The sequence below is a fragment of the Pleuronectes platessa genome, chromosome 7 (assembly GCF_947347685.1).
Source record: "Pleuronectes platessa chromosome 7, fPlePla1.1, whole genome shotgun sequence".
In the NCBI taxonomy this organism is placed as follows: domain Eukaryota; kingdom Metazoa; phylum Chordata; class Actinopteri; order Pleuronectiformes; family Pleuronectidae; genus Pleuronectes; species Pleuronectes platessa.
Window position 1 is genome coordinate 19282841 of NC_070632.1, and position 25964 is coordinate 19308804.

A 25964-nucleotide genomic window follows, 5' to 3' on the forward strand; every position below is an offset into this window, starting at 1 on the left:
AACCCTCTAATCACAACATGATACTTTTGATTGCCTAAGCATCATTTAAGCAAATAAGTTTCAGACTGGATTACCTATCTTTCCTATCCGGGTAGTTTTCAAATAAGATCAAATTTTACAAAATTCCATCATTGAAAAAAGTAGAAGGTCCATCTGTGCTCATCGCCTTAAGCTCAATACTTTTATTAAAAAAGTAGATTAGAAAAACAACCAATAGAAAGAGGCAGAGCGGGACTCATATGGCCTCAGAAACTGGCAGCAAACCAGGTAGAGTCCCTTGAAGACCATATGTCACACTTGGATATAACATGACCATATCTGACTGTCCCTATCTGTCTTTGCAGGTGTTCTCAACAGTGTTTTCCTGCGGAGCCCCCAGTATCTGCTGGCATGCTGCGGTGGGTCCAGCCCCCCTCCCGTCTTCTCCAGTGAGTGTTTTATGCCTCATCAGCAATGCCTCAGCTACTCTCTAAGCATTAGCATCAGCCTGGTCTCCCATGCTCTCCACAGCTAATTACTGATGCAATACCAAAGAACTAATTCTCCGCTCAACTCTGCACAGCTCTATTCATAACCATTCACGGATGTTCAGGACGGAGCGGGGGGGCTGTGTTGCAAGGCTTTTGAGTCACTGGGGCCCCCTATTTTGCACTTGCAAATACAGACTTTTACTGGCAAAGATATGCAGAGCTAATAAACATCTTGTCTTCTGTCATATGAGGATCATAATTACCAGGTGCAGATTGTTACTGCTGAGTAAGGCAGATTGCTCCAAAGTTTAATATTCCCGCAGGAAATTATTGAATTTTTATGTAAATTTAAACAGATTCAAGTTACATTTTAAGGCTGCCATAAAATTGAAAACATCCTGGAAAGAGCAACAATGAAATGTTAAAAATTTCCAAAGAATTGTGCTTGAAATGTTGAAGTCCATCTAATTTAAGACTTGAGTAGTAGAAGTACACTTTTACAACATTATACTTGGGTAGTATTAAATCTAGCAGCTGTCTTATTTTGGCATTGTCCTAAAGCAATTGGAAGTTATTACTTGCTGCATCCTACGATGCCTGTCAAGAGTTGTGGAGAAAAGCACAAATCAGAAAGGCCTCATCCCACAGGTCCCTGGAATCGCCTTAGTAGGCTGACACTTTCCCACAGTGCCCAGCAACACAACAATGCCAAGTCAGGCCGTGACCAATTGGCACATTCACTCCACCATCCACACGCGACCTCACTGCAATTTTTCATTGCAGCAATGAACTCCGCCAAGCACAAAAAACCTGCCCATTTCTCTGCAGAAGAGGGATGGACCAGGAACATCCCCCGGCCATTGTGTGGCTAAAGGGTTTGGTTCGCTGACCCCCCTCCTTTCCCCTGTCCCTCAACTCCCATTCCTTCCCATTGGAGACCTCTTGACTACGACATAAAGCATTCAATGAAAGTGACTTTTATAGACTTATTCGAGCTCATCTTCACATACAAACTTGCTTCATACCTGCAAGTGAAAAGATTTAGTGTTGGGCTACTGAGCCATCGAGTAATGGCATTTCCATTGAACGGCTCTATTGTTGGTGTCCCCCAGGGCTCTATAGTTGGCCCACTAGGGTAGACACACACGTTGCCCAGGAATGACCTGGTAATCAGCTATTTAAGTGAAAGCCATTGAGTCCCAATAGAGAATTGAGAAGCATGTCGAAACCTCTTATGTGCTCCCCAGAGGTGGTCTATGTGCAGATTTGTCGTACAGCTTAAAAAGGCAACGTTGAATGGATCGGATAAATTGTTCCACTTGACTTTTGTTGTGAGTGCACCTGTGAGTGAAGCAGCGTGGGATTGCTCCTCACAGGTCACCAAATCGCTTTTTTCTCAGTTGAAATGGCTTTCTATTCTCTTTAGTCACCCTTCAGTTTGTTAAATTGGGCAAACAGAGGGAGAGGAATTGAAAGTGAGTGATAAAGTGAGTGTGACAAAAACAGGCATCATCTTGGTTTGAAAAGGAAGGAAATGGGGTAATGGTTGGTATAAAACGTATTCAGGGCGGCTGTGGACCGAATCAGATTTTTTACTTTGGAATTCAATTGACTTAAATCCCGTATAAATGATCCGTAAATAATCTGATCTGGGCAGTTTAAATATTAATTTAGCTCTTTTGTCTCAATTCACTGCAAGTCTGTATTCTCCCAGCTGCTACCTGTACCCTCTCTCCCCCTTACACTCTAGTTTATTATTGTGACAACATGCACCCATGGCCCAGAGACACATCAACTACTGAAAATTTAAAATCTGCAGGATGGTTCCCACTGACAATAATACAGTTTTTTTTTTTTCACTTTCATCTTTAAGAGGGAGCAAATCTTCGGATGTGGTCTGCTGATGTGAGCCCGAAAGTTCGCAGAGGGATCCTTCGGAGGGCTGTGTTCTCAGAAGAACAACGGAAGGAGCTGGAGAGAACTTTTCGCAGACAGAAGTACATCAGCAAGACAGACCGGAACAAACTGGCAGCTGATCTCAGTCTCAAAGAGTCACAGGTAATGGAATGTGTATATTACCTGACACTTTGCATGATTGATATATGATCCTGAAAGTTTTCATCATAAACTCTTGATGAAGGAACCTAAATCTCACTTTGTGACGAACAATTGAAGACTGCCCGTTAGCTTAAAGACATGCATGTAAATGTGAGGGGGCATGACACAAGTCAGCAACATCCAGATAAATATTGGCTTAAACATGCAAAGAGTCTAAAGCCATACTAGTGGTGGTCTTGGCTAAGCTTCATATTCAAATGCTCACAATGGACCCATAGCATGTTGGCACTCTAGGATCAGAGCAATGATGTGTAACACAACAGCGTCAGCATGTGTCCCACTTTTCAGACTCATTTCATTGATTTGACTCTGTGACGAAAAACAACGCACCCCCATTCCCTATTTGCACTTCTTATACAGAACAGCTAGGCTGAATGAAGGTGCAACATTGCTGCCTTTAACAGGCTGTGTAAGGTGTTAATAATGCTAGCATGCTGATGCTAATCAGGTATAATACTTACCATTTCCCCATTTGGTTTACATTTGATGAGTAGTTGTTTAAGCAGAATATTTTAAGCCCAACTGAAGCTGCAGCTTATTTCATTAGTTTGAAATGATTTGTTAATAAACCAAATTATAACTCAAATTGAAATTTTGAACCGATGACAACGGCCAATCAAAAGTCAGGATCACCAAAGTTATTATTTAAAAAAAAAAATTCAATAGCTGTTGAGACACAATTGTTCAAAGCCACAAATAAGAGCTTTATAGTCGCCTGGGAGCGAAACTCTCAGGATCACTGGCCAACATGAATGTCTGCATGTATTTGAGATATTCCAGAGTGTCCCTTAATGGTAGACAGACAGATCTACACCACTGGCATGGCTAACAATGACTGGACGACAGAAATTGAACTAAAATGATTCTTTCCCTCCAGGTGAAGATCTGGTTCCAGAACCGACGAATGAAGTGGAGAAACTGTAAAGAGAAGGAGGTCCATAATACTCGTTCCCCGATGGACGAGCTCATGGCCCGAGGTCTCGCAGAGGATGAGGAAGAACCACCTCAGAATAACACTGGCGCAAAGACACAGAAATCCCCACCACACAAGAGTGTCAGGGACACATGAGGGGCTGTAATGAGTGGAGAGTAAAATGTGGACTTTCTGACTTCCACAGGAGGGTTGTTTAAAAAATGTGGATGGAATATGCTGTCTGTGAAAACTAACACTGATAATGTTAACGTTTCTGTCAAGAAGGCAAGGGATTGTTTTGTTAAAACAGAAATATGAATAGGCTCAACTGCCTGGTCAATCATCTCATTGGGTTTAACTGGCTTCGGATGATCAATTTCATGGTTATTACACTGACAAGTCTTTCCAGGAGGATTCCTACTCTCCCATTATAATTACAATCAGTTAAAGGGGGAAATTTGTCTCGACATTTACTGCATTTACAAATTAGACTATTTTCCATCTGGTAACTAGCATTGCATCATCAAAGCATCATTTTGCAATGTCACTGATGGTGTCTTAGTTGTGCACCGCGTGTGTGGGTTAAAATGTGCAACTGCTCAGCCAAAACACTGTCAACACTGCACTTCCTCAGGTCCAATGAAACGAGCAGAAGTGGAGAAAAATGGCGTACAGCGATTTCTGAATTATTTCATTGAATGTCTCATCTTTGGAAATCTTTACAATATTATCCCAAATCCTTCTTGAAGTCAAATTACTCATGATATATTTTGTAAATATTTCTTTTCATGATCTTAAATGCATAGATCGGTTGTAAATAAAGTATTTCAGTGAATCCAGTTGTCCTCATTAATTGTTCTTGCTGTGTCTCTCTGGGGCAAAACCTCTTACATTATAATAAGCACTGTGCAGCACACCTGTAGATATGCAGAGCTCCCGATTCATTAGATGAACAACGATGATAGAGCAGGTTTACTTAGTCTTTTATTTTTTGACATTTTAATTCCGTACATTACAAAGGACATGAGCACATGCAGTAAGAGCCCGATTTGTAAGTAAAAGCAAAGGAGTCGTACTTCACTGTTTTGCAGTGACTATCAACAGTCAGGTCCAGGGAGGGTGGTGCACTTCAGGATCCGTAGATAGTTTTTGACTTTGTTGGAGTCTCTGCGGAAGCAGTAGAGCAGATCATGGTGGTCCACTGATCTGAGCTCTCCCCGTTTGTAGAAGGAAATTGCAGAGAGGGGGACAAAACTCTCAGGGGAAACGAAACCCACAGTGTTGTCAAGCACTCCCAACAGCTTCATCTGAGGGGGGGAATTCAAGAGACACAACTCATTTCATAAAAGAACAAATAAAGAGACATACGGCATGTCACCGACATTTTAATATACACAATTTTTTTTTAATAACAGATATTTTCTACTGATATTCTGTTATATATTTTCTTCTCACCCTTTCCGCCATTTTAGCCACTCCATCCCTCAGCTCGTGCACCATATCACCGATTTCCAGTGCCTTGTTGGAGCTGTAGTGGTTGAAGTCTTGATTCTGATCCTCAGACATGCTTTGGTAGAACTGGGACAAGGGGTCACCCCAAGCCCCCAGCAGCCTCAGGATCACCTCCGTCAGTTGTTCTCGCTGCAAGTGAAACAAGTTAATGGTTCACTGTGTGGAATTTAGTGGTGAAGTTGCATGTTGCAGCTGAATATACCCTTCACCTCACCCTCCCATTCCAAACATGAAAGAGAACCTGTGGAAACTATTCTAGGGTAAAGAAAACCACAATTCCTACAATTTAGTAATCCTAATGTGATCACTATAGGATTATTTAATTTTCAATTTCTGCCAATAGATCAATTTTTATCCTAAATCGTACACACTGAACTTTTAATTAACATGGTCTTGATGTTAAGATGCAGTGGTATCATTTCTGTGCGTGCATGAACCATGACATATTTAAATGAACACTCACTCCCATACGTTGGGCATTCTCTTTGTCGTCTGGCGTCAGTATTCCGTATGTGTGGCATTTCCGTTTTCCAATGAGGTTTTTGCTGGGAAGGAAATACTGCTCCTGCGCAGCCAGAAACACAAATCACACACACTCACTGATATCTTAGCTTGAAAAAATGGCCAGCCCAAACAGGAATGATTGATGATGAATGAATTGGGCCTGAATGAAGGGTGATGGATGGTGATGTCAAGACCCGAGTTGAAAAAAAGGACTCACGAATTCAGAGTGCAGATCACTGGAGATGCCATGCATTCTTGAGGAGTGCTGTATGACCCTATCAAAGAGATCGGCCAGGGAAGGGAGGAGACATCCAGCCTGTCCGTAAGCACAGATCGGAGCTGAGCCAACCCTCATGGAACGCTCCAGGTACACCAGTGTGAGGACGGTAAACCAAACTGGAAAAAAAACAAAAATTGAAGTCACCCAAGATGATAACACAGCTTTAAAATGAAATTCCATATGACATTTCATCTTACCTTTTGTCATGCTTCCTTTGTAGATGATGATGCACGGGATGACGAGTAGAGCTCTTTTGCTGCTAGAGTACCTCTAGCAGATACTAAGTGATATAATGATGTCACTGATTAAACAAATTACTTTATAAAGCATACCAAGTGATTAAAAAAAATAAATAAAAAGGAATTTGCACGTCATATGCTTGGCTTAGTTATCCACTCGGCCCAGAGCAGACATAACTATTCCAGGCGGAAACTATCTTACACACGGCAGACGGACGTGGGCAATTTGTCAATTTTTAAAATTACAAACAACATTACAGTATGGGATAAATGATTAACATTTTTCTCATATTGGTAAATTAGGAAATAAAAGAATAGAGAAGTAGATGCAGGCTGTTGGTAACTGTCAACATTTTGTGTAAGTTAACCCTTTTCAAATCTCCAAAGAATTTATCTTGCTTTAGCATTAAAATCAAAATCGTGATGAATACCATTTTTATTGCATGCTATTGAATAAAGACGCCATAACTTCACTGCTACCCATTGTCGCTCGAAGGAAAACATGTCCCCGGAACAAACTCATACAGAGATAATTAACGGTCAACTTTGAAAGCATTCATCATTTATTTTAAACCGCAGGACAGCTCATTATCTGTGCAGGGAACTAGCATTGTGAAAAAGCGTTTTTGAATGACCCCATTGTCCATTAACCCCAACTAGACCTGTTCAGCCTAGTCATGAAAACAGGCCCATTCAGATGTAAAGCAAGTGATTCATCTTCTCATTAGTGCGACATTGTACGATCAGCACCACACGCATCCACTATGAATACAGTCTCCAGTCATTCCAACCAGTTTGAGTCCCTTTCTACATTATGGGGAGACCAATTTGTGAGTACAATACTAATACTTGGTATGGCAACACGATAGAAAAAACAGTGCCGTGCTGCTCCGGTTCTCCTGTATTGCGTCATCTTATGGTGAAATGAGAGAGAAGAAGGCAACAGACACAGAAGACCTATAAATACCCCCTACTTAAAAAATGCTATTGCGTGCATTAAATAACGTCTCAATGTGATCGACAACAAATGGTAAATTACATCGACCACTTAAAGCGGTTTGCAGTAGTTTTTGCCATTCACCCATTGACACACAAACTCATATGGTGCATTTATGTGCAACATTGATAATAACCACAAATAGCCATCAGAGATAGTTTTACAAAGCAAATATTTTATTGTTATCTTTTTCTTATAAAATACACATCAAAAAGAAGTCATAAATACACCAATATCCTTATAGAAAATAGAATTTACAATCAATTTACATTTATTATTACTATGTACAAGAGTTGAGTGCATTTAATTCCAATGTGCTGCGAGAACGGAGATGAGACCGAGAGCTACAGAGGGAAGCAAATAGTGCTGATGTTTAGCTGAGTCCAGCTCCTTTTTCCATTTAGCTTGCTGGACAATTTCTCATTAACACCCAATGTTAAGAAACTCTCCATCCCAAAACCGCTCCTTGATATATAATCTTCCATTGTTATGTGATTCTACAATTCAATAATTGATTCAGGGCTCTAGTTTTCATTTGTTCAGTATCAGGCCATTCAACACCTGTGGTGCTTCCACTTACGTGTGGCCACTGCAATGTTTGCGTCTTTTTTGTGCCACGGGAAGAGTTGTGTAAGAGCCAGAGTGCCGTCAGGCCCCACAGAGCCGGTCAGCACGTACAGCTGGGAGCGTCCAGAGCGCACAAGGACTTTGGCACATCGCAGGTTGATGAGGAGCCACTGCTGGAGCAGGAGCTTTGTGTCGTAGGGCAGCAGAGGTCCCTGATGGATAAACTCGACCCGGCCCCCCACCTCAAATTCTGGTTCACCCGTGGGTAGGCGATGGCGATGGAGTTTGGCGGTTACAGCTGTGGAGAAGAGAACAAATTAATTAATAAACAGGATTGAACAATTTGACTCAACTAACATCTTTACACATCAGCAAGCCACAGCTTTCTGAGAGGATTCGGACTCTTACCGAAGTCATGATGACAAAAAGCCTCCAGGACTGTTTCCATGGCAGGAGCCTCTTCCACCGCTGGACAGTTTTGGCAAGCAGGTTTAGGTAGATCTGGGATCAAAAGCAAACATCATTTAGTAAAATTACAGGGCATGTGAAGTAATAACATGCAACATGAACGGCAAGCACTTGATGAGAGATAAGTAATAATACAGTATAATAGTAAGACTGTGGTCCTCACCTTTGGCAAAGTGACTTGATTTGGCGTGGGGCGTGAGGCACGTTTCCTCTTCAGCAGGGAATCGCTCACATTCAAGAGCCTCTGGCCATCGGTGACCCTGGCAGGCCAGCACTGGGGCACAGCTGTCCCTCACTGCCACACACAGACTGCGGCAGGGCTGGATGAAACTGAGGGAGAGAAAGACCGAATGTCAAACAATGTACACAGGAAAACATGGGAGTGAATTATTGGTAAATTTGTGGACAAACAGAGTAAAAAAAGAAGTGGTGAATTCAACTTACGTGTCGAGACAGACGGGGGCGATGATGGAGCAGAGGAAGGCCTGGGCTTGAGGGTGGCAGCCTGTCTGCAGCAGGGGCTTCCAGTCCTCCGACCGTGGCACCACCTCCAGCTCCAGGTTGCTATGGCCCAGGAAATTGGGCAGACGCATCTCGGAGTATCCCACGTCTTTGCAGACCTTCATCTGGTTAGGGATGGTGACGCAGCGAGTGGACTGCCCCATGTCAAATGCCATTGAAGGATGAAGTGCCAGAGCCAGGAGAGCCAGGGTGAAGAACAGAGCCATGTCGAAGGTGTTTCTCAAAAAAATACAGGGAATCCAGGAGATGGAAAGATCAGCTTTTGACTGAGGGCTGCCTGGTGTTGTCAGGAGACAGTGCTGTCCTTGGATGGCTTTGTCACTGCTGCAGCTCGCTTTATATACAGGTCCTGAGCCAGCCCCGTCAAGTCTCCAGTCTGTTATCAAGTACCTATCAAAGACACCGAGACGATGTGTTTGGAGACAACGGCTTGTTTTGTGATGACTGCAGACAGAGAGGGGGGCCGTCAGCAGATGGAGGGCGTTGTGAGAATGAGAAGGGCGAGGTGGGGCTGCTGTGTGTGGGGTATGGGGGGGATCACAATGGGCAATCACAGCCCAGCTTTCACTGAGTGACTGAGGCCCAGTATAACACAGGGCTGAATACGTTCATTTGCTTTTATATTGTAGGAGGTATGAGACAGTAATGTAAACTCATGAAAAAGGAGTTAACAGCCTTGACCCTCTGTGTGTGAAGAACTCAATGTGTGGCTGACGTGTAATGCTTATCACCCCGTGACTTTTTCCAGCGAGAGTCAATCGTGCGTTTGTGTTATTTCGTTCACTTCTTACGTAATAACTTGTCTGAAAAAGATAGAAAATAAAATGCACCCCCTTCTCCGCAGGCTGATATGAAGAGAAGAATAAAACAACACAATCATCTTTGAGTTCCTTTGGAGAGAAATCTGATGTTTTTCGTAGACAGTGAGTCTCCTACATATTGCCAGTCCCTTTCATGTGCTCCTGCTTCCTAATTGGAGGGTTTCTTCGGCAGGGCCTCCGGTTCTCATTAGCAAGGCAGCGTCTCTCCTGCTCACCTGGCTTTGATGTGCCAATAACACAGACTCAGACCCACATGCAAAATACCACGAGGCTGCGGTTATTTCGCTTGCCTGTTTGATGCAAAGACATTTCAGCATCAGCTACTGTACAACTGGCACTTGTCAGAAAAACAAAGATCTGTGTTATACAGTCTAAAATGGGTTCATCGTTTTAAAATGATGCTGCAAACGATGTTCCAAGGACATATACGTACATTTCTGTCCTTTCTTTTTGAAATAATATAGATTTATATATTCAACGGGATTTCTTTCAATAGCATTTCATATTTTAAAATAACCGGGGCAACATCTACACACTCCCAACATCCCATTCAAGAGTTCCACAGATCCCGTCCTGAGACGCAGACCAGCGGCAAAGACGTAAGAGCTAATTTGTCTCGTTCTCTATCGTCTCCTGTATTTATGCCTCTTAAATCTAACAAAACAACCACGTTACAGCATCATCGTATTTGTTTAGATGTCGTCTGTCTCCAGATTTAGATGCAGATCTGCTCCTGATGCCTCTGGGCCCTCATGAATCAGAGGTCTCTATCCCACCCAGCCTGCGGCCTCAGACATGCTTCAGACGTGCCACAGTAAAGCCCCTTCTGATTGGCCCGACTCCCAGCCGGCCACAGCCCTCCATCAGCCACAGTACAGCCAATGTTTTTTTGTTTTCTTTTAGGGCCCGATCTGATGAGTGGAGTTTGGGTAGACGAGTACAGCCCGTAAGAGGGGACTAACTGGGCAATTAGAGTCACAGACCAATTTGGGAGAACAATAAGGCCACACATTTAACAAGCTCCCCCTGCCAGGAGCCCAGCAGGGGTCTGTTGTTGGGCCTAATGGCTGCCCTGTAGACACGGTGTCTGTGTTGGTAATGTGTGGCCTGCCCCTGCCTCAGTTAATGAGAAGGTGATAAGAGTACGAGCTGAATGGATGGGCACCTGTCTGTCAAACAGACTTCACAGAGCAGTCTGGTCAAAAACCCATGGCTGGAGGAACAGGAGAAATCTTTAGATACAAAATCACAACTATCAACCAACCAAAGTTGATGTGTTGACAAATATTGGATTTGTTGCTGGTGCAGGACATGCTGTCTGATTCAACACTGCCAGAATGATTGCAGGAATCTTTAAGGGAAAATTCACCCTAAAATATAATAATTAGTTATTTTATCAAATAGTGTGGCTCAGTGTTAATTTCTGACCCGAGCACCTTCCATAGACGATCTGGTCCAGGCGGTGATTTGGTTTTTAAAAAGGCACATGAAAATAATAAAAAGAAATGTCTGCAGCAAGTATGATATATATCTTTAATAACTATACTATTTTGTCTTGTCATGAGTCTCTTGGAAGAAAGAAATAAGATTTTCAAAAACTTGACGCTGCCATAAAATGAATCAGAGCTAGATTTCAGGAAATTTAACAATACTTAAAAACCACTGGAGAACACAAACTTTGAAAGCTCTGACCTACAACTCACAGATCAACCTGCCTGCTGAAAATGTGCTCCTGCTCTAGGTGAAATTTAAAAATAAAACCAGATTATAATCTGGAAAGTAATTTGCAATGCTTCTGTCATTCTGTACAGAGTATATGTTTCGAATTCGCTAACTAGCTGTATGATACTTCCACTCTTTTGTACACAAACATTTCAGAAAGATGAATGATGTTGAACAGCAGCAGACTGAGGTGACAGCAGGAAGAACATTAGTGTTATTTTCTATTGTAGATGTGATGACTAGTATACAGAAATTTACTATAAAAATAAGATGCATCATTTCAATTCTAAGGCTCAACTCATTATATTTCTATAATATTGCAGAGTTTTAAATTGTGAATCTGAAAAGTTCTGTTAACCTGAGCGAGAGAATGTGAAATAATCACACTTACACCATGACAGAGATATGGAGGGGATTTCTGATTGACAGCCATCATTTCTTATATCTCAAATATTCTATGAGCACAATAAGACAACAGTACTGCCAATACAAGGCTGAAAGTCTTCATGCTCCAATATCCAGCTAGGACACGTCACTGTGGAGCTGCTGTAGTTATGTCTAAAATCATTTATCTATACACACAGATTGGATGGGTAGTCCTGTGACAGTTTGGTCTCGATGGAAAGTTGAGTCTCTCTGGACAGAGTGGGAGAGCAGACCAAACACCTGAGACATACTTCAAAGACAAAGGCGTGACTGGGTGGGGAAGGACGAGAGTGGGTGGGGGGGGGGGGGGGTCTGGGTGTCTGAGCTGGGCTCCCTCGCAGCACAACACACTCAGATAAAAGCGGTCTCCTCCCTGCACATAAGAGACTCATTAACTTAAAGAGATTGAATCCCCATTTGCCTCTTTTTGCCCCTCGCCCCCTCCCTCCCTCCCTATTCACCCATACCCAAACCCCCCCCTGCATCCTGCTGGGCTCCAGTAGGACTGACAGTCCCCGTGCAGACTGTCAGTAGCACTCAATTGCCACATCCAGTCTCCGGGTCCTGTGGGCAGACGCAGCCACACCGAGGTGTGCAGACAACTAGCCCCCAGTACCTGCAGACATCTGTGGATCCACTCAGTTTGTTAAACCAGGGAACTGCTCTCCAAGTACTAAAATAAAGTGTTGTCTTGTATCTAATTTCTCTTTGATACTAAAGCACTGACATTTCTGCCGTTGAAATCAGGCAAATAAGATCATTCTGAGTAGTATTGTGCAGAGGTCATTGGAATTGCTGTGACGCATTTCACGATTATTTACCATTGATCTGAAAGGGCTAAATAGAAGAAAATCTTATGCACAGTCAAGCACATCAGGCTAATAATGACAAGTAATTGTGCAGTGTACACAAGCATTATCTTTATTCATTTCTATCCCCGACTGGAGATGTGGTCAGCTTTCACAGAAACAAGACATTTCAGTCAACAGAGACAAGCCAAGGAAAAGTGAAGGGAACAAAAAAATACAGTCCAGTTGACAGAGCTGAGGTACACCATGATTACATCATCCTCCTATTCAACCCTTTGCTCCTCTGTAACACTGTGGGAGAGTTAGAGAAGTAAGTTGATTAGGGGCAGAAGACAGATTAAAACAACATTAAAACTCCATTTGTCACATAAAGCTTGTGAAATAGTTATTTCACTTAGAAATGTTTTCTACTTTGCAAAAAACTGAAAACTAAAACACACCAACTTTGTGACAAGCAAATACAATTTAACACAAACAAAACATTTATTTACAGTTAATATTGTTGCATATCGCACACCTCCAATTTTCAATATTAAATTATAGATACAAAGTATAGATTTATAACGAAACTCATGCACTCTGTCAAATTTTTTAGTTACATCTGTACAACTTGCAGCAATTTACAACAACTAACTCCTTTACAAAGACTACATTATTTATTTATTTATATATTATACATCTTAAACTGAGCCATATTGCTATACTGTTTAGGATTTGCACCAGTTTAATTTTAATTACATAATCATTTCATGGGATGCCTGGTGTGAGCTGCTATTATTTACTTTACTTTACATGCACTAAATCTGCTGACTTGGTCAAGCACATCACTCATGGATGTGCTCCCGCTAATGGAATATTATTGCTATGGGTCCAAATGTACTTAAATATATGCTATGTCTATTTTATTCTATGTATTGCGTACTTCTGCCGCTGTAACATCTAAATTGATCTATCGATCATTAAGTTTTCTGTCCTCCCAAATGTCCATATAAGACAAAGTCAAAATATTAGAAACTCCTCTAAATAGGAGAAACTCCTCTAAATATAATTGTCTAGTACAACTAACAATGACCACAAAGCTCCATCGTAATAAAGATCATAAACGACTTCATGGCAGAACCAGTTGTGTTGTGCTGCATTAGATTGTAAATGTGTACCTAATAGACTGGCCACTGAGTGTAAATGTCCATTATGGATAAAGCGTGCATCTGTGATGGGTTTACATACATCTGGGAATCTCTGAGGGAGGGAGGGGGGTCGCAGCCCAGATATGCTCCATTAATGAAACAGTACTGCAGCAGAGCCCTGAAGCATAAATCCTGGAAAGGGATGAAAACGTGTAAAGAACCTAATAGGCAGGATGTAGTGTATAACAGGACTGAACCAACAAACATGCTGTATTAGAGCCAGGATCTAATTCAGTGTTTTGTCACTTACCCTAATGAGAATGTGGGGGTTTCCGACAATTAAGAGCAGTGCTTTGGGACGAGTGACGGCCACGTTGAAGCGTTTGGGGTTGGCGAGGAAGCCGAGCGAATTCTGCAAATCATCACTCGGTACTGACTCATTAGAGCGCACCTATATTATCCGAGAGCGAATACAGGAAATGAACTAGGGGAAGGTTATGACTGATGTTCGTGCTCCACAGACTCTCCTCGCTTAAAAAGGATGATAATGGCTGATGTGATTTCTTGATTCTGGCAAATATTGTGAGGTCATGTTGGTACATCTCACATTATAAAATACATTATAAAAGTCGAAAAAGTAACATCTAGCACATCCTAACAACAATGGTATGGTAAACAATTTCACCCTGGGATCAATAAAGTATTTCTGATTTCTGATGGCGCTCTTCTAAAAAAATCAAGTTGCAGGCACAGACTGTTGAGCTAATAACAAGCTCAAGAAAGACAATGTGTGGTCAGCGCCTTCATATAAAGAGGCAAAAGTTAAATGTATATTTTGGTGTGGAGCAAAGTAAGCTGCTTTTACAAGTTCATATTTTATGCAAGTTCAATGAAGAAGAGAGTATACTCTAATATAATTCAGGATTATAACCAGCTCCTCAAAAATAAGCGGCCATCTGCAAACACCTTTCTGATGAGGAGGATTAGCACAGATTAGTGCTAGTTTCTCAGAAATACATTAAGATCTGATCCAATTTTAATTGATGTAGATGCTGTTAAATTAAAAAAAGGACATCTGATTCAGAATAAAGCTCATTCTGATGTGTTGAAGTAGGTGTTTGCCTACCGTAGACATGATGATGACCAGGAACTCTTGTCCTTGGAACTCTTCCACTGAGCCCACTTTGATGTCAGAGAGGCCAACTTTACCCAGCAGCACCCGTATCTTCTCACACTGAAAACAGCAGTTTGAAAACAAGAACACTTCAGGATCTGCACAATGAAAAGCTGAACATCCACAATTCTAAAAGCCATTTAATGTTTATTGAGGTTGAATATAAAATTATATTGAATTAGCTTTTTCATCCTCCAAGGAGATTTTTTTCACCAGTTTGCTTATTGGTTAGTTGCAGCATTACACAAGAAAACGACTTAACTGATTTTCAAGAAATTTTGGGGAGGGGGGAATGACTCAGGTGCTCAACCAATGGCCATTCTCGTTTACTTTATTTTTATTCTAATAAGATAATGAAAGTAAGAAATTCACACTCAACTATTCTGAGGACTCTTACTTGTTTCTTGTAGGGGGCAATGATGCCAATGTCAGAGGCACCCACAGGGTTGTAGAGCTTCTTGGCCAGCTGGCAGCAGTAGAGCATCACCTGCACGGCCTCCACAGGGTTGAACCACGATGGGTTTTTACCTTCCCTCATTTCTGTACCCTAAAAAAGGAAATCCAAATCACTGCAATAAATATTAGATACTAATAGAGTGCACAGATGTGACCTGGATGGAAACTGGTAACCTGGTGCAAATGTATATTCAGTCCATGGTCAACAATAGGTCTCACTCTACAGGAGATTAGACTTGCAAAATTGCAGATACGTTATTGAAAAGAGTCCTCCTTACCCTGACGCCGTGAAAGAGGAGAGGGAAGCCTTTTTTGGGCAGGGTTTTCCACTGACAGAGGGACTCTACTACGGCCCTGGAGGCTTCACAGCACAGCTCCCCCTTGTAGAAGAGCTTGGAAGGAAGCGTGAGTAGGGCCTCATGAGAACGATAGTTGTAAATAAGCTTAGTCACCTGTAGTAAAAAAAAAGAAAAAAAGAAGCAAATTCATTATGTATACAGAGCACACATATTTTCTAATACCGTTCTCAACAATTATTATTGTATTAACGTACAATTATTTAAAAATAAACATATATATACACATTACAGGCACCATGTAGCATAGAATCTAAATAACATGTGAGACACTCTGATTGCCAGTGTGACTCTTTCTCCCAGAGACCACTTTAAAATAGCTGATCACACAATAGACTGTTGAATGCTGTGCACCCACCAGCTTTGGGTTGTATCCCCAGTCCTGTCTGGTGTAGAGTGGGTTGGACATGAGCCTCTCTAACAAAGACACCCCCAGGCCAAAGGCAGCAGCCAGCTTGGACTTCACTATTGGACCCAACTGACGGGGGTCTCCGGCCAACACTATCTAAGCAGGCAAGGGTACAAAAGAGTAATGAATAAACAAAGATCAATCCATCAGGGAGTTAATTCAAAATCTGTTACCCTGATTTGCTAAGAATACAGAAATACATAAATTAAAATCAGTTTATCCAGGAATGGACCACAAGTGATAATAATAAAAAAAGCATGAAAAATGTGTTAGTTTTAATTAAGTGAAGTGAAGAAGTATAAATGTTAAATTCAATTGGTGTTGCTCTAATGCATCCACAATAGAAACAGGGCTGGTGCAAATTTAATCTTTGATCCAAATATGATATAATTAGACAAATACTGGATACTTGACTTCACGGTGTGAACTAAGACAGTGTGCGAGTATAATGTGTGCTGACCTGTCCATCTCTCTCTGACACAAGGCTCATGGGGATCAGGGACTCTGGCTCAGTGGCCTGGCCGGCTTCGTCCAAGAACAAGTGAGTGAAATGTCCCACTCTGAGTAAGATCAAAATCATAGTTAGTAAATAGAAACTGAAGTAGGAGACAGTGTGTTTGAACATATTATACTATTTCAGAATACATTTTTCCTCTATAGTGTGTTATTGAAGTTTCATGTGTCTGTAAAAGGTCTATAAAGTTCATGGTAAAGGGAGCCCCTCTCCCCCACAGAAGTCTCTGCTCCTGTCATGTGTCTCGGGCTGATACTTCTGGGGAATCGTGATGTCCTGTGATGCGTCATGTCTCAAATTTGCAGAATGCATGCCTTGCGGCTAGTCTGGTCCAGGCCCGAAGCTAAGACCTAGGTATTTGAAGCAGAGTTCACACTCCTTGACTTTTTTTTATATCGTGTGATTGGGAGTCTTGAAGGTAACCCCTGATTAGTCTCATCTCCAATTAGCATTTGATCGTGAAAGCCCACACAAGAAGCTACTCCGAGTCAAAATGATTCTCCTGCTCTTTTGCGTCATCCTTCTCACAGAATGACACATCAGGCTGGATGAGGTGAAACGTTTCAGTGGACGTCACAGTTATAAAGAATAGAGAATTGATCAGACTGCATTTTTCTACCCGACCCTGTATTAGCAGAAGAGAAACTGTCCGAGCCTGATGGACATTGTTTTTTCTGTCCAGACCAAACCGATCCCAACTGCAGACATATGCAATCAGGGAACCCCTCACCATTACATGGACCTTTAACACCTTCACCTCGTCCTGTGCTCTGATTGGCTGAATTGTCATAGACACAAACTCGATTCACAGCAAGTTAGAAATCTGATCAGAATCTGGGATTCATTTCTGACGAAAAATGTTATGAACTAGTCTTTAGACCGAGGCTAAAAAGAGGAGCTGCAGCAATGGACATAATGAGGAAAGTGAAAGCTTGTCTGAACATTAGAGCACGTACACCATTTCACCTAATATCCAAAATAAAAATTATGAATCTGAATTTGAGCATAATATATCTCCCCTTAACATGTATCCACTGTTGAATACAGCTCTTACTGTAGTCCAATACTGTGGAACATCCCAGCGCTGGAGCAGGTGCTGACCACGATCCTGTGAAAAGAGGCCTGACGGATGTCCTCTCCTGCCCTGGAGTACAGTCTCAGCACTTCTGGGATTGACTAGTTAGAAACAAAGTCACATCAACGTGGCATATACATTTTGGATGATTAAGCAAGGTACTAAAAGAAGATGTGGGCGGAGTATTTCACCACAGCCTCATCTATTATTTAGAAAGGATTACTGACAATTGTACCACCCTACCTGGTGGCGATGGCATCTGTACAGACATTACCGCACAGTGGAACATGCATATTCTCCCTTTGATCATACATATTGTAACTGAGGTGCCTGTAGCCAAAAACCTGCAGTGAATAACGTTTTCCTGCTGCTGTTGGGTACCTCATCCTGCCTACAAGACGCATTGACGCGGGCCAGACTTGCTGCATGCAGGAAGCCGCTCTCAAGCAGACGGACGCAGATGAGGTCAGCAGCACTGTTGGAGGGAGTGCACACGAGCACCCGGCTGCTGGGGATAAAGTGGTAAACCTGGAGGGGAAAAGACTTTGACTATGAAGTTGCTCAAACAGGGGACCAGAGTGAGAAAAACCTTAGGCAGTTACAAACCCCGGTGACCATTACAGGCAATATAGTTTATAATAACTGGCTTATTAATTATTGAGATTTCCATCAATTCCAGTATTTTCAGATTATTTTCTAATTCATTGTCCAACAACTTTAGACCTTTTGTTTTTTAGATGTATATACATGGACAGTATTTGTGAAAAACAAATAAATGCGGACAGCAATGACTGTATATAAATACAGCTCCACACAGGTGAAGACAAACTACTAGTTCGCCACCTGCTGGCTGGTAAGAGAATAGGTCACAATCCGTGACACCTTCATTCTAAAGGATGGGACAAACTCAAAGGTAAAATCTAAAAAATATCCAGATATAGTTTCTGTCATTTTAGTTTCATTTTTTTTATAATAATGTGTTCAAGTGCTATTATTTTCTCTGCTAGATGTGGATTTCATTAGCTATTTGATGTTATAAAAATGGGGTGAGACATTAAGACTGACTCATGGTTGTTCAGGCGGTTGTATACAACATGCAGGTCCCTACTCTGCAGACTGACTGCTGCTCTTGATGACATCACCAATGCATAATGACAACGCCTGTATTCTGAATATTTTTACATTATTTTCATACAATGGGAAGAAGTGGATCCATCTTTACATCCAGTCACTGGTGGTCACCTCAGGATAAAACCGAAAAGAAATTAGATAAAACTTGAAATCCAATTTTTATCTCTAAGATGTATTCGTTTAAAACATTATGTTCAAGTCTAATTATCTTTGAACAAGTTATCCTAAAGTTGGGACTGATTTGCTATAATCATAAAACACATTATCATCAATACATGGGGTTTCTTTTGAGAGGTTTGGAGCTACTTTTAATGTTACACTGAATATAGCCCTTGAGAAGGGAGAGATGGTGTGTATGCACCTGTAGTATGGACTCTATGAGGGTGATTGTCTTTCCGGTGCCTGGAGGTCCAAATAGCACATATGGAATGGGGCGACACTCTCCTTCCAGGATGCTCTTCACTGCCTTTCTCTGAGGGGGGTTCAGCTCTGGGTTAAAGAGGTGCCCTTTGCTGGGAATCGGTTTCGACAGCAGTCCTCCACCTAAGAGCAATAATGCTTTAGTTATTGATGTGCACAAAGTGACCTGATATGTAAACGAAATGTTAAAAACAAAACTGAAAATCAAAAGTAACTTGTACTTTTAGTCTGCGTGGCCTTTGACTTCATGTCCATGGAAACCCTCGACACATTACTGTTTTTCGGCCTTGGAGCCTGGTTTTCAGATACAGATACAATTAATGAAAAACTAAACAAAACAGACATTAGTGTCTGATTTTCTTTCTTTCACCTCATTGTCCTCCATCCACTTTCCTGTCCACTGAGGGGTCTGAGGAGTCACTCTGGAGGGGAAGAGAACTGCACAAGAATGGGGAAATTACAGCAATTTAAACCATTTATAAAACAGATGCTATTAAAACCTAAACCCAGCAGTGCAGACTCTTTACATTTGTAAACATTTAATTGGGGATTTTGTCTATTAAACTATTGTGGAGCTACAGTGTGAAAATGATTCTAAGCATCTGTGCCAGCTAACAATACTAGTGTACTAAAGGAGAAGGTAAAGGACAAATAGCGTACTCTGGTGTAAGTTTTGTGTTACTGAAGCTAGGACAAAATATTTACTCTTTTCTTTAACTTTGCAAACAATGCGTACTCTATATTATAAGGAATTAACTCTTTTACCTATATATTTACTATAATATAAAGACTTTTACATACCATGTATTCTATTATTTCTTATTTTGTATAATTTTGTTATTGACCTTTTTGAAAACAATAATCCCTAAAATGTCAGGAAACACATGCAATAAAAGAGCAATTCAGAATAAGCCTCAGCTTACTGCCTCCAAACTGCTTCGTCTGGAGAAGTGCATTATGACACCGCCTCGAGGTGGTTCTGCAAATGCAAATGGTCAAAGGACTCATATTAAAGGCAAACTGAATCAGATCAACCACAAAGCATTATGTGCAACTGAAATGTAAAAGCACCATTGAGAGAAGAATTTAATGATATTAAGACTTCCTCTTTTTCTCACCTGTTGTAAGAGAACTCAACATCAAGCGGCTCTCCGAGGTAACTGCGCTGAAACTCTGAGTTTACTCTCAAACTAACATCCTCATCATTGATCTGTGTAAAAACAGAGCATCAGATTACATCAGAATTTTATCAGCATTTATGCATCCCAGTTCCAAAAACTCACGCCCGAAACTGAACAGACCAGGACATGTTTTACCAGAACACAAGCCGGACCCATCTATCATTCGAAAGCTGGGAACCGGACCTTTGCAGAGCCGAAAAACGCTGGACTGGAATCAGGCCGGGAGACCCGAACGGAACAGATTTTCACATTCGATTTCTTTATTTAGTTAATGTTAGTTCACAAGGTGTCAAAACCAAACATTGTGTTTAACCTAGAGCCATTTTTGCAGCCTTGTCCCCTGTTCCTGGCCATGTATCAGCTGTCCTCCAAGAAAGAGACTTTGTGCTATTCTTCTTTTGCGGATTGTAATAGCAGCATGGCTAATTTAATCGACTAGCGAGTTCAGATTAAATCTTAAATCTTTATCTGTTAAAATGATTCGTTTACAATCAGATTTGCAGTTTTGTTACAGTATAATAAAGATAATTTGGATATGCCCTTTTACAATCATATGTCCGTAGTTGTGGCTGCTACCATTGCTAAATAGCTATCATCTATGGCCGCCCAGAAACACACTGCATTATTGTTACATAGACCTGGGCCAGCGGTAATAGAACAGGACCCGACCTGACTAAATGTGTAAAAGGTGGATCCCAACCAATACAGGTCCCGGGTCCTTGGCTTTGTGTGGACTCGGGACAACCTGTACTTCAAAGTATAAAATATCTCTGTACCTCTGTAACGAAACTCAAGTACTCCATTACCGCACCGTCACTCCGTGGTTTCTTCAACACTATTCTGTCCCCTGTAAAAACAGCTAGTCAAGACTTCTTGTGTTGCACAAAAACTGACAAGATAAATGGCTGCAATACCTCAGCATTAACAGAAAGACACTTATTAATTCACCTATATTAAGACTGGGTCTGCCTTCAGCCAACCCCAAAACCTCTAAGTGCAGGTGGACAGCTCCCTTCCTGAGAATGGCTCCAATGATTGAGAATTCTCCCACTTCCCTCTCTGCATGCAGTTCTTCCAACCAGAGAAGGGCTGAGAAGCGTGAATACATGTTGGACGGTGACAGCACCTGAGCAAAAAGACACAGCAGGAGAAGGAAAACCGGATATTTAAAATTATTCTTTTCTTTTCCACACCAAAGGTGAAATAAAACACACAACAGGAGAGTCTGGAGCAAACTCTGTGCTGAACAATGTTGACCTAGAGCTCATCTCCTTCCTTAGCATTTAATCTTACTTATGGTAAGTAAACATTGGTAGACTCCATCATCAAAAATCCATAGCTACACTACTAATGAACACGTGTTGATGAAGTGGCCCCTTTTTTTTCTTACTTTTCCTAAATTGATCAACATGACCACTAAACATCATCATGTGCCTGCTCACCTCTCCGAGGCTTGGCTCAACCACCAGCACATCCCTCTGCGCCTCCACACAGTCTCTCAAAGCACGAGGCGCTGGAAAGCTCCCCAAGAAGTTTGGCAGCCGCCGATTAGTAAGCCTGGTGGAGGAAAAGCCAAGTCAAACAAGAGGGGACATAAACAATACATTTTTGACAAATGTAAGCCTGTGTTTCAGAAATACACAGAGCAATCTTCATGGTCAATTAGGCACAGCAATGTACACGTATAGTATTTATCACTTATAATAATAACAGACATCTATGACAATCCTGACAGGGTTTCCTCTCAGATTCTTTAACTGTGAGTGTGTTTGTCTGCTCTTCACACAAAAACTGACAATCGCATTCATATAGTTATTAATCATCGTTATCACGAATCCAAATTGTTTCAATCGACTTTAACCCGATGTCCTGGCTGTGTGCTTCTTGTGTGGTGTGTGGCAGGTGAGTTGCGTGCGTACAAAATGTAGATTTTTTGTGTGGGAAATGCGTTCCCCATAAATTCTTGAGCTTCAGAACTGGATGGATCCTTATATCTTCATTAGTGTTGGTGTTCATTGTTGAAGTGCAAACTGAGCGCAGGCCAGTGGGGGAGTGAGAAGGGAGGATGGAATGCTGCTGTAAAATGATGTATTAAATCTAAAAACTCAATTCACAAAACACAGCAAAGACTGAATATCAGTCTCCGTAACAAAACGTATAGACTGATGGGCAATGCATTCCAGAGCTCTTCCTCAGTGCATGTAGTTGAGTGGATACCTTGGTGGGCCTTTTGCAGCACAGACAGTGATCACTTGAGAGGATACTGCTGGGAGAGAACAAGTGTCACTGGGAGCGTAGGGAAGCGAGGGCTGCAGCAGGTTCTCCTCTTCACTGCCCACTGTGACATCCAGGCGCCTCCCAATGGTGAAAGAAGAGAAGTGCAGCAGCAGCAGCTCGGCACAGCTTCCCAGGCTCCTGAGCAATTTCCCCATGAAATTCAGACACACTTGGCACCTCAGTGAGTGGAGCTCATTTTTCATGGCAGCAGAGCAAGCCCCGACAGAGATGAAGCCAAACATTTCTACAGTCTACATTTATCTTTTTGACCCATTACTCCTACAACTGCTTCTGTAATTTATACTATTGCCACAAGAATTTAAAAAAAGTAACTTACTTTGCTTGGCAGGCTACTACACAAGCCAGCCGCCCTCCTGGTGGAATATCCAGCTCTCTTTCCTGGATATGGATATTCTCCTTATCCACATCACCATTTTCTTTCTCTACCTCTTTTGAATCACAGGATTGTTGTTCAGTAGACACAGGAGTAGAGCCAGGCCCTGAACTGTTTCCACGCAAATGTTGTTTCTTTCCCTGTGGTGCGGAGTCTCTGACAGTAACAAGGCTGAACTGTTTTTCAGAGTCCCAGCCGGCAAAGTCGCAGCATTTCAACCTGTGGTTCTCTGAACCTTTATTTCTGTTGTCGTAGAAAGATGAAAATGAATCACAGTATAATGTGCAACATCAATCAAAAAAGAAGGGCAGTCCTATTTTTAATGAAAGTGTCAATGATTAAAAAAAAAAATCACTCAGAATGTGAATATTTTCTTGTTTTTATTGTGGTCACTTACTGTATCCAGAGCACCAGCTCTCGTCTATCCCCAATACTCAGATCTCCAAACTGTCCATACTCTGTTACGTTCAGGCCTCCTTTATTTTCAAGGAGGCTCTGGAGTTCAGTATCTGGGAGAATTGCAGCAGGAAGACTCACACTGCAACACCAACAAACAAAAAAGGAAGGCATCAAATTACTTATCTGCATCACCAACATCAAAATTTGAACACGGTAAACTGAATACCACGACCTTGTGAACTTGTCACAGGTATTACAACGATCCAAAGATTAAAAACAAATCAGCAGATTAATCAATAATGCATCTAATTGTTTGTTGAAGTCCTATGAACAATAGAAGTCAAAACACACTACCTCTGAAGGCAGGGCGCCATGCATAGGGCTCTCCAACTGTAGATGGACTGATTGCTCTCCACCATTACCAGGTTCACCAGGTGCCCTAGAACAGGCCGGTATTGGGCGGGCAGTAGCAGAGAGTCCAGGCTGAAGAACACTTTGTCCTCCACCACTCCATTGTTACCAAACACGCTGGTCACACGCACCTAGGAACAGAGGATCATTCAAATAAGGGGAAAGCAAAAAGAAAGAAGTAATTAGATTTAGAACTTAACATGGATTGAATCCTACATGAGCATAATTACTTTTTAAGCACCAACACAACCTTTTTTGAATCTTTTCCATATCTAGTGCTAAAAAGCCTAATAAGTGTGTAGAGCCTAACAATTTCAATGATGCAATTACCTGGTCTAGGCGGCAATAGCGTAAGGGGACCACAGAATGAGCCTGGGTGGTCCACTGGGTTGGATTGACAAAATATTTAGCTTGGACCCAGTCTCCCTTCATTGGCTCATAACCTAAAAGAGAGGAGAGGAAATACACTGAGTGTGCCAGTGGGCAGGGAAGTCCACATCAGCCTTCATCCAAGTGGTAGTACATTTTGGTGTAGCTGCAAGTTTGTTTAACCCACACTCTGTCTTAAAGCTAACCAAACATCAACTGTAAAACAAATTGAAGAAAAATGCTGTCTGGGGCTCCATGGTTACTGTTGGCAAATGTGACACAGTAAGTTAATGCAAATCATCATGGAGGTTAAACAGGCTCAAACTGTTGGTGTGTGAAGTACAGTAGCCGTACCTTCCCAAAGACTGTTGCGTGGGAAGTATGTGGTCTGGTTAATGTAGCCGCCATCTCTGTCAAATGACGTGACCGTGCCGATGAGAGGCCGGAGATGCATGCTGTCAGCCTCTAGTGAGGTTCTTCCTCCGTCCTCCCAGGCATCGGCACTCTTCTCCACCTGAACGACAGGATGAAACAGCCTGTGTATTATAAAGCCCGAAATGGACGTCCATATCTAAAGTGGTACACAGCCATTTGGATTCTGGCACTGGATCAACAGGCTGCGCATATCCTGTACTTACAAACACAACCTTTGAGCTACTTGCAGGTGAATAACAACTCACCCTGACAGCTTTCCATCCACCCTGGGCACCATCTCTCACTGCTATACAGTTCACCAGGTCCCCTTCTTTCAGCGGCATCCCGCCCAACACCTGGCCGCTGGTGAAGTACACAGCACCGTCTATCATGCCATGGTCGAGGAAGAGCTGGGTCACCACACCGCCCCGCAGGTGGCGGACGTCCTCCGTGCCTGACCCCCGTGAGAAATAAGGGCCACCCGACATGTTAGTGTGTTTCTAATGCAGTGGTTTAGATGTGCAGAATGGCGGAGACAGGTTTTTTTTTAGGGTTGTTACATTGACCTGGTGCACAGGGGAAGCTGTCTTCTCCATCCACCTTTTCGGTCCTCCACAGTGGAGACACCAGCTTGGACAGCACACAGCGCAGAGCAGTCAGCATGTCTGAGCTCCTATCAACAGAGAACAGCTTTAACATTACATGTCATTTGGCGGACGCTTTTATCCAAAGCGACTTACAATTAGTACATTGGCAACCCGATTAATTTAGCCAGAGTTATTGGAAGCTAGTTAGCTATAGGTGAGCTAGCACCGTTAGCTGTTGTACTTCCTGCGCTAGCTTACGCGTCCAGGAGCCGAAAAAAACAAACAGAAAAAATATTTTTTGAAGAAAGCTAGGTCGTCAACAAATGCAGGTTTTTGTTATTAGCGCTTTAGCAAAAACGGCTTCAAGGCTAATGTCAGCTAAAGTTACCTGAGCTCCAACACAACGCCCAGCGTGTGGCTAGAGGTACACAATTTGCGTGTGGAACAGAGGAAGTGCGCAGAACATTTAAAAATTACCTTTCTCAAGACTAAATATGAAAGTGCAGTTCACGTGTCAGGATCAGGAGCAAGCCTTCTGTGCACGTTTCTTACGATTACGAAGTGTTTGACGGGCACGCGCGGGGGCGCCAGGTCATGGCTGTGGTGAGAGCTGGTGTTTCGAGATATTCCGTGAACCCACCAAAGGTGTACTGGTATCCCAGAATTCACCGCGAGTAAACTCAATGGTATTCAGCTGTTTGTGGAATCGAAAACATAAAAAAATCCTCAAACCCTCCTATTTAGATATAGATATAGATATATAGACATATCTGTGCGTTTAAAGGCCCAAAGCTTTAATCCGAGACCTCACAGAATAACTGTGCATTTTCTCTGTGCCTTCAGAATAATACAAACATATATGTAGATAACTCCAAATAACCTTTCCTGCTTTATTTGCCAAA

At 42.1% G+C, this 25964-nt stretch overlaps 3 protein-coding genes across 3 annotated transcripts; all 3 read right to left on the reverse strand.

Annotated features, from left to right (window-relative positions):
- Positions 1-4598: 4598 nt before the first annotated feature.
- LOC128444152 (prolactin-like) lies at positions 4599-6004 on the reverse strand. Its single transcript, XM_053426459.1, has 5 exons — positions 5995-6004; positions 5735-5913; positions 5477-5578; positions 4957-5142; positions 4599-4808 (listed from the first exon to the last, which is right to left on the reverse strand). The coding sequence occupies exons 1-5, from the start codon at positions 6002-6004 to the stop codon at positions 4599-4601; spliced, it is 687 nt and encodes a 228-aa protein (XP_053282434.1).
- Positions 6005-7188: 1184 nt separating this feature from the next.
- Positions 7189-8886, reverse strand: szl (sizzled). Its single transcript, XM_053427531.1, has 4 exons — positions 8513-8886; positions 8232-8398; positions 8009-8101; positions 7189-7898 (listed from the first exon to the last, which is right to left on the reverse strand). The coding sequence occupies exons 1-4, from the start codon at positions 8794-8796 to the stop codon at positions 7588-7590; spliced, it is 855 nt and encodes a 284-aa protein (XP_053283506.1). The 5' UTR covers positions 8797-8886; the 3' UTR covers positions 7189-7587.
- Positions 8887-12016: 3130 nt separating this feature from the next.
- Positions 12017-25138, reverse strand: mov10l1 (Mov10 like RISC complex RNA helicase 1). Its single transcript, XM_053426460.1, has 25 exons — positions 25042-25138; positions 24742-24929; positions 24416-24575; positions 24023-24135; positions 23636-23823; positions 23280-23420; positions 22429-22626; positions 21654-21768; positions 21160-21337; positions 20988-21058; positions 20149-20240; positions 19954-20009; positions 19401-19468; positions 19252-19324; positions 18972-19153; positions 17861-18007; positions 17459-17580; positions 16351-16450; positions 15840-15986; positions 15404-15577; positions 15067-15216; positions 14622-14729; positions 13806-13946; positions 13596-13687; positions 12017-12185 (listed from the first exon to the last, which is right to left on the reverse strand). Exons 1-25 carry the CDS (start codon positions 25136-25138, stop codon positions 12017-12019), a joined length of 3270 nt encoding a protein of 1089 aa, XP_053282435.1.
- Between the last annotated feature and the right edge of the window lie 826 nt (positions 25139-25964).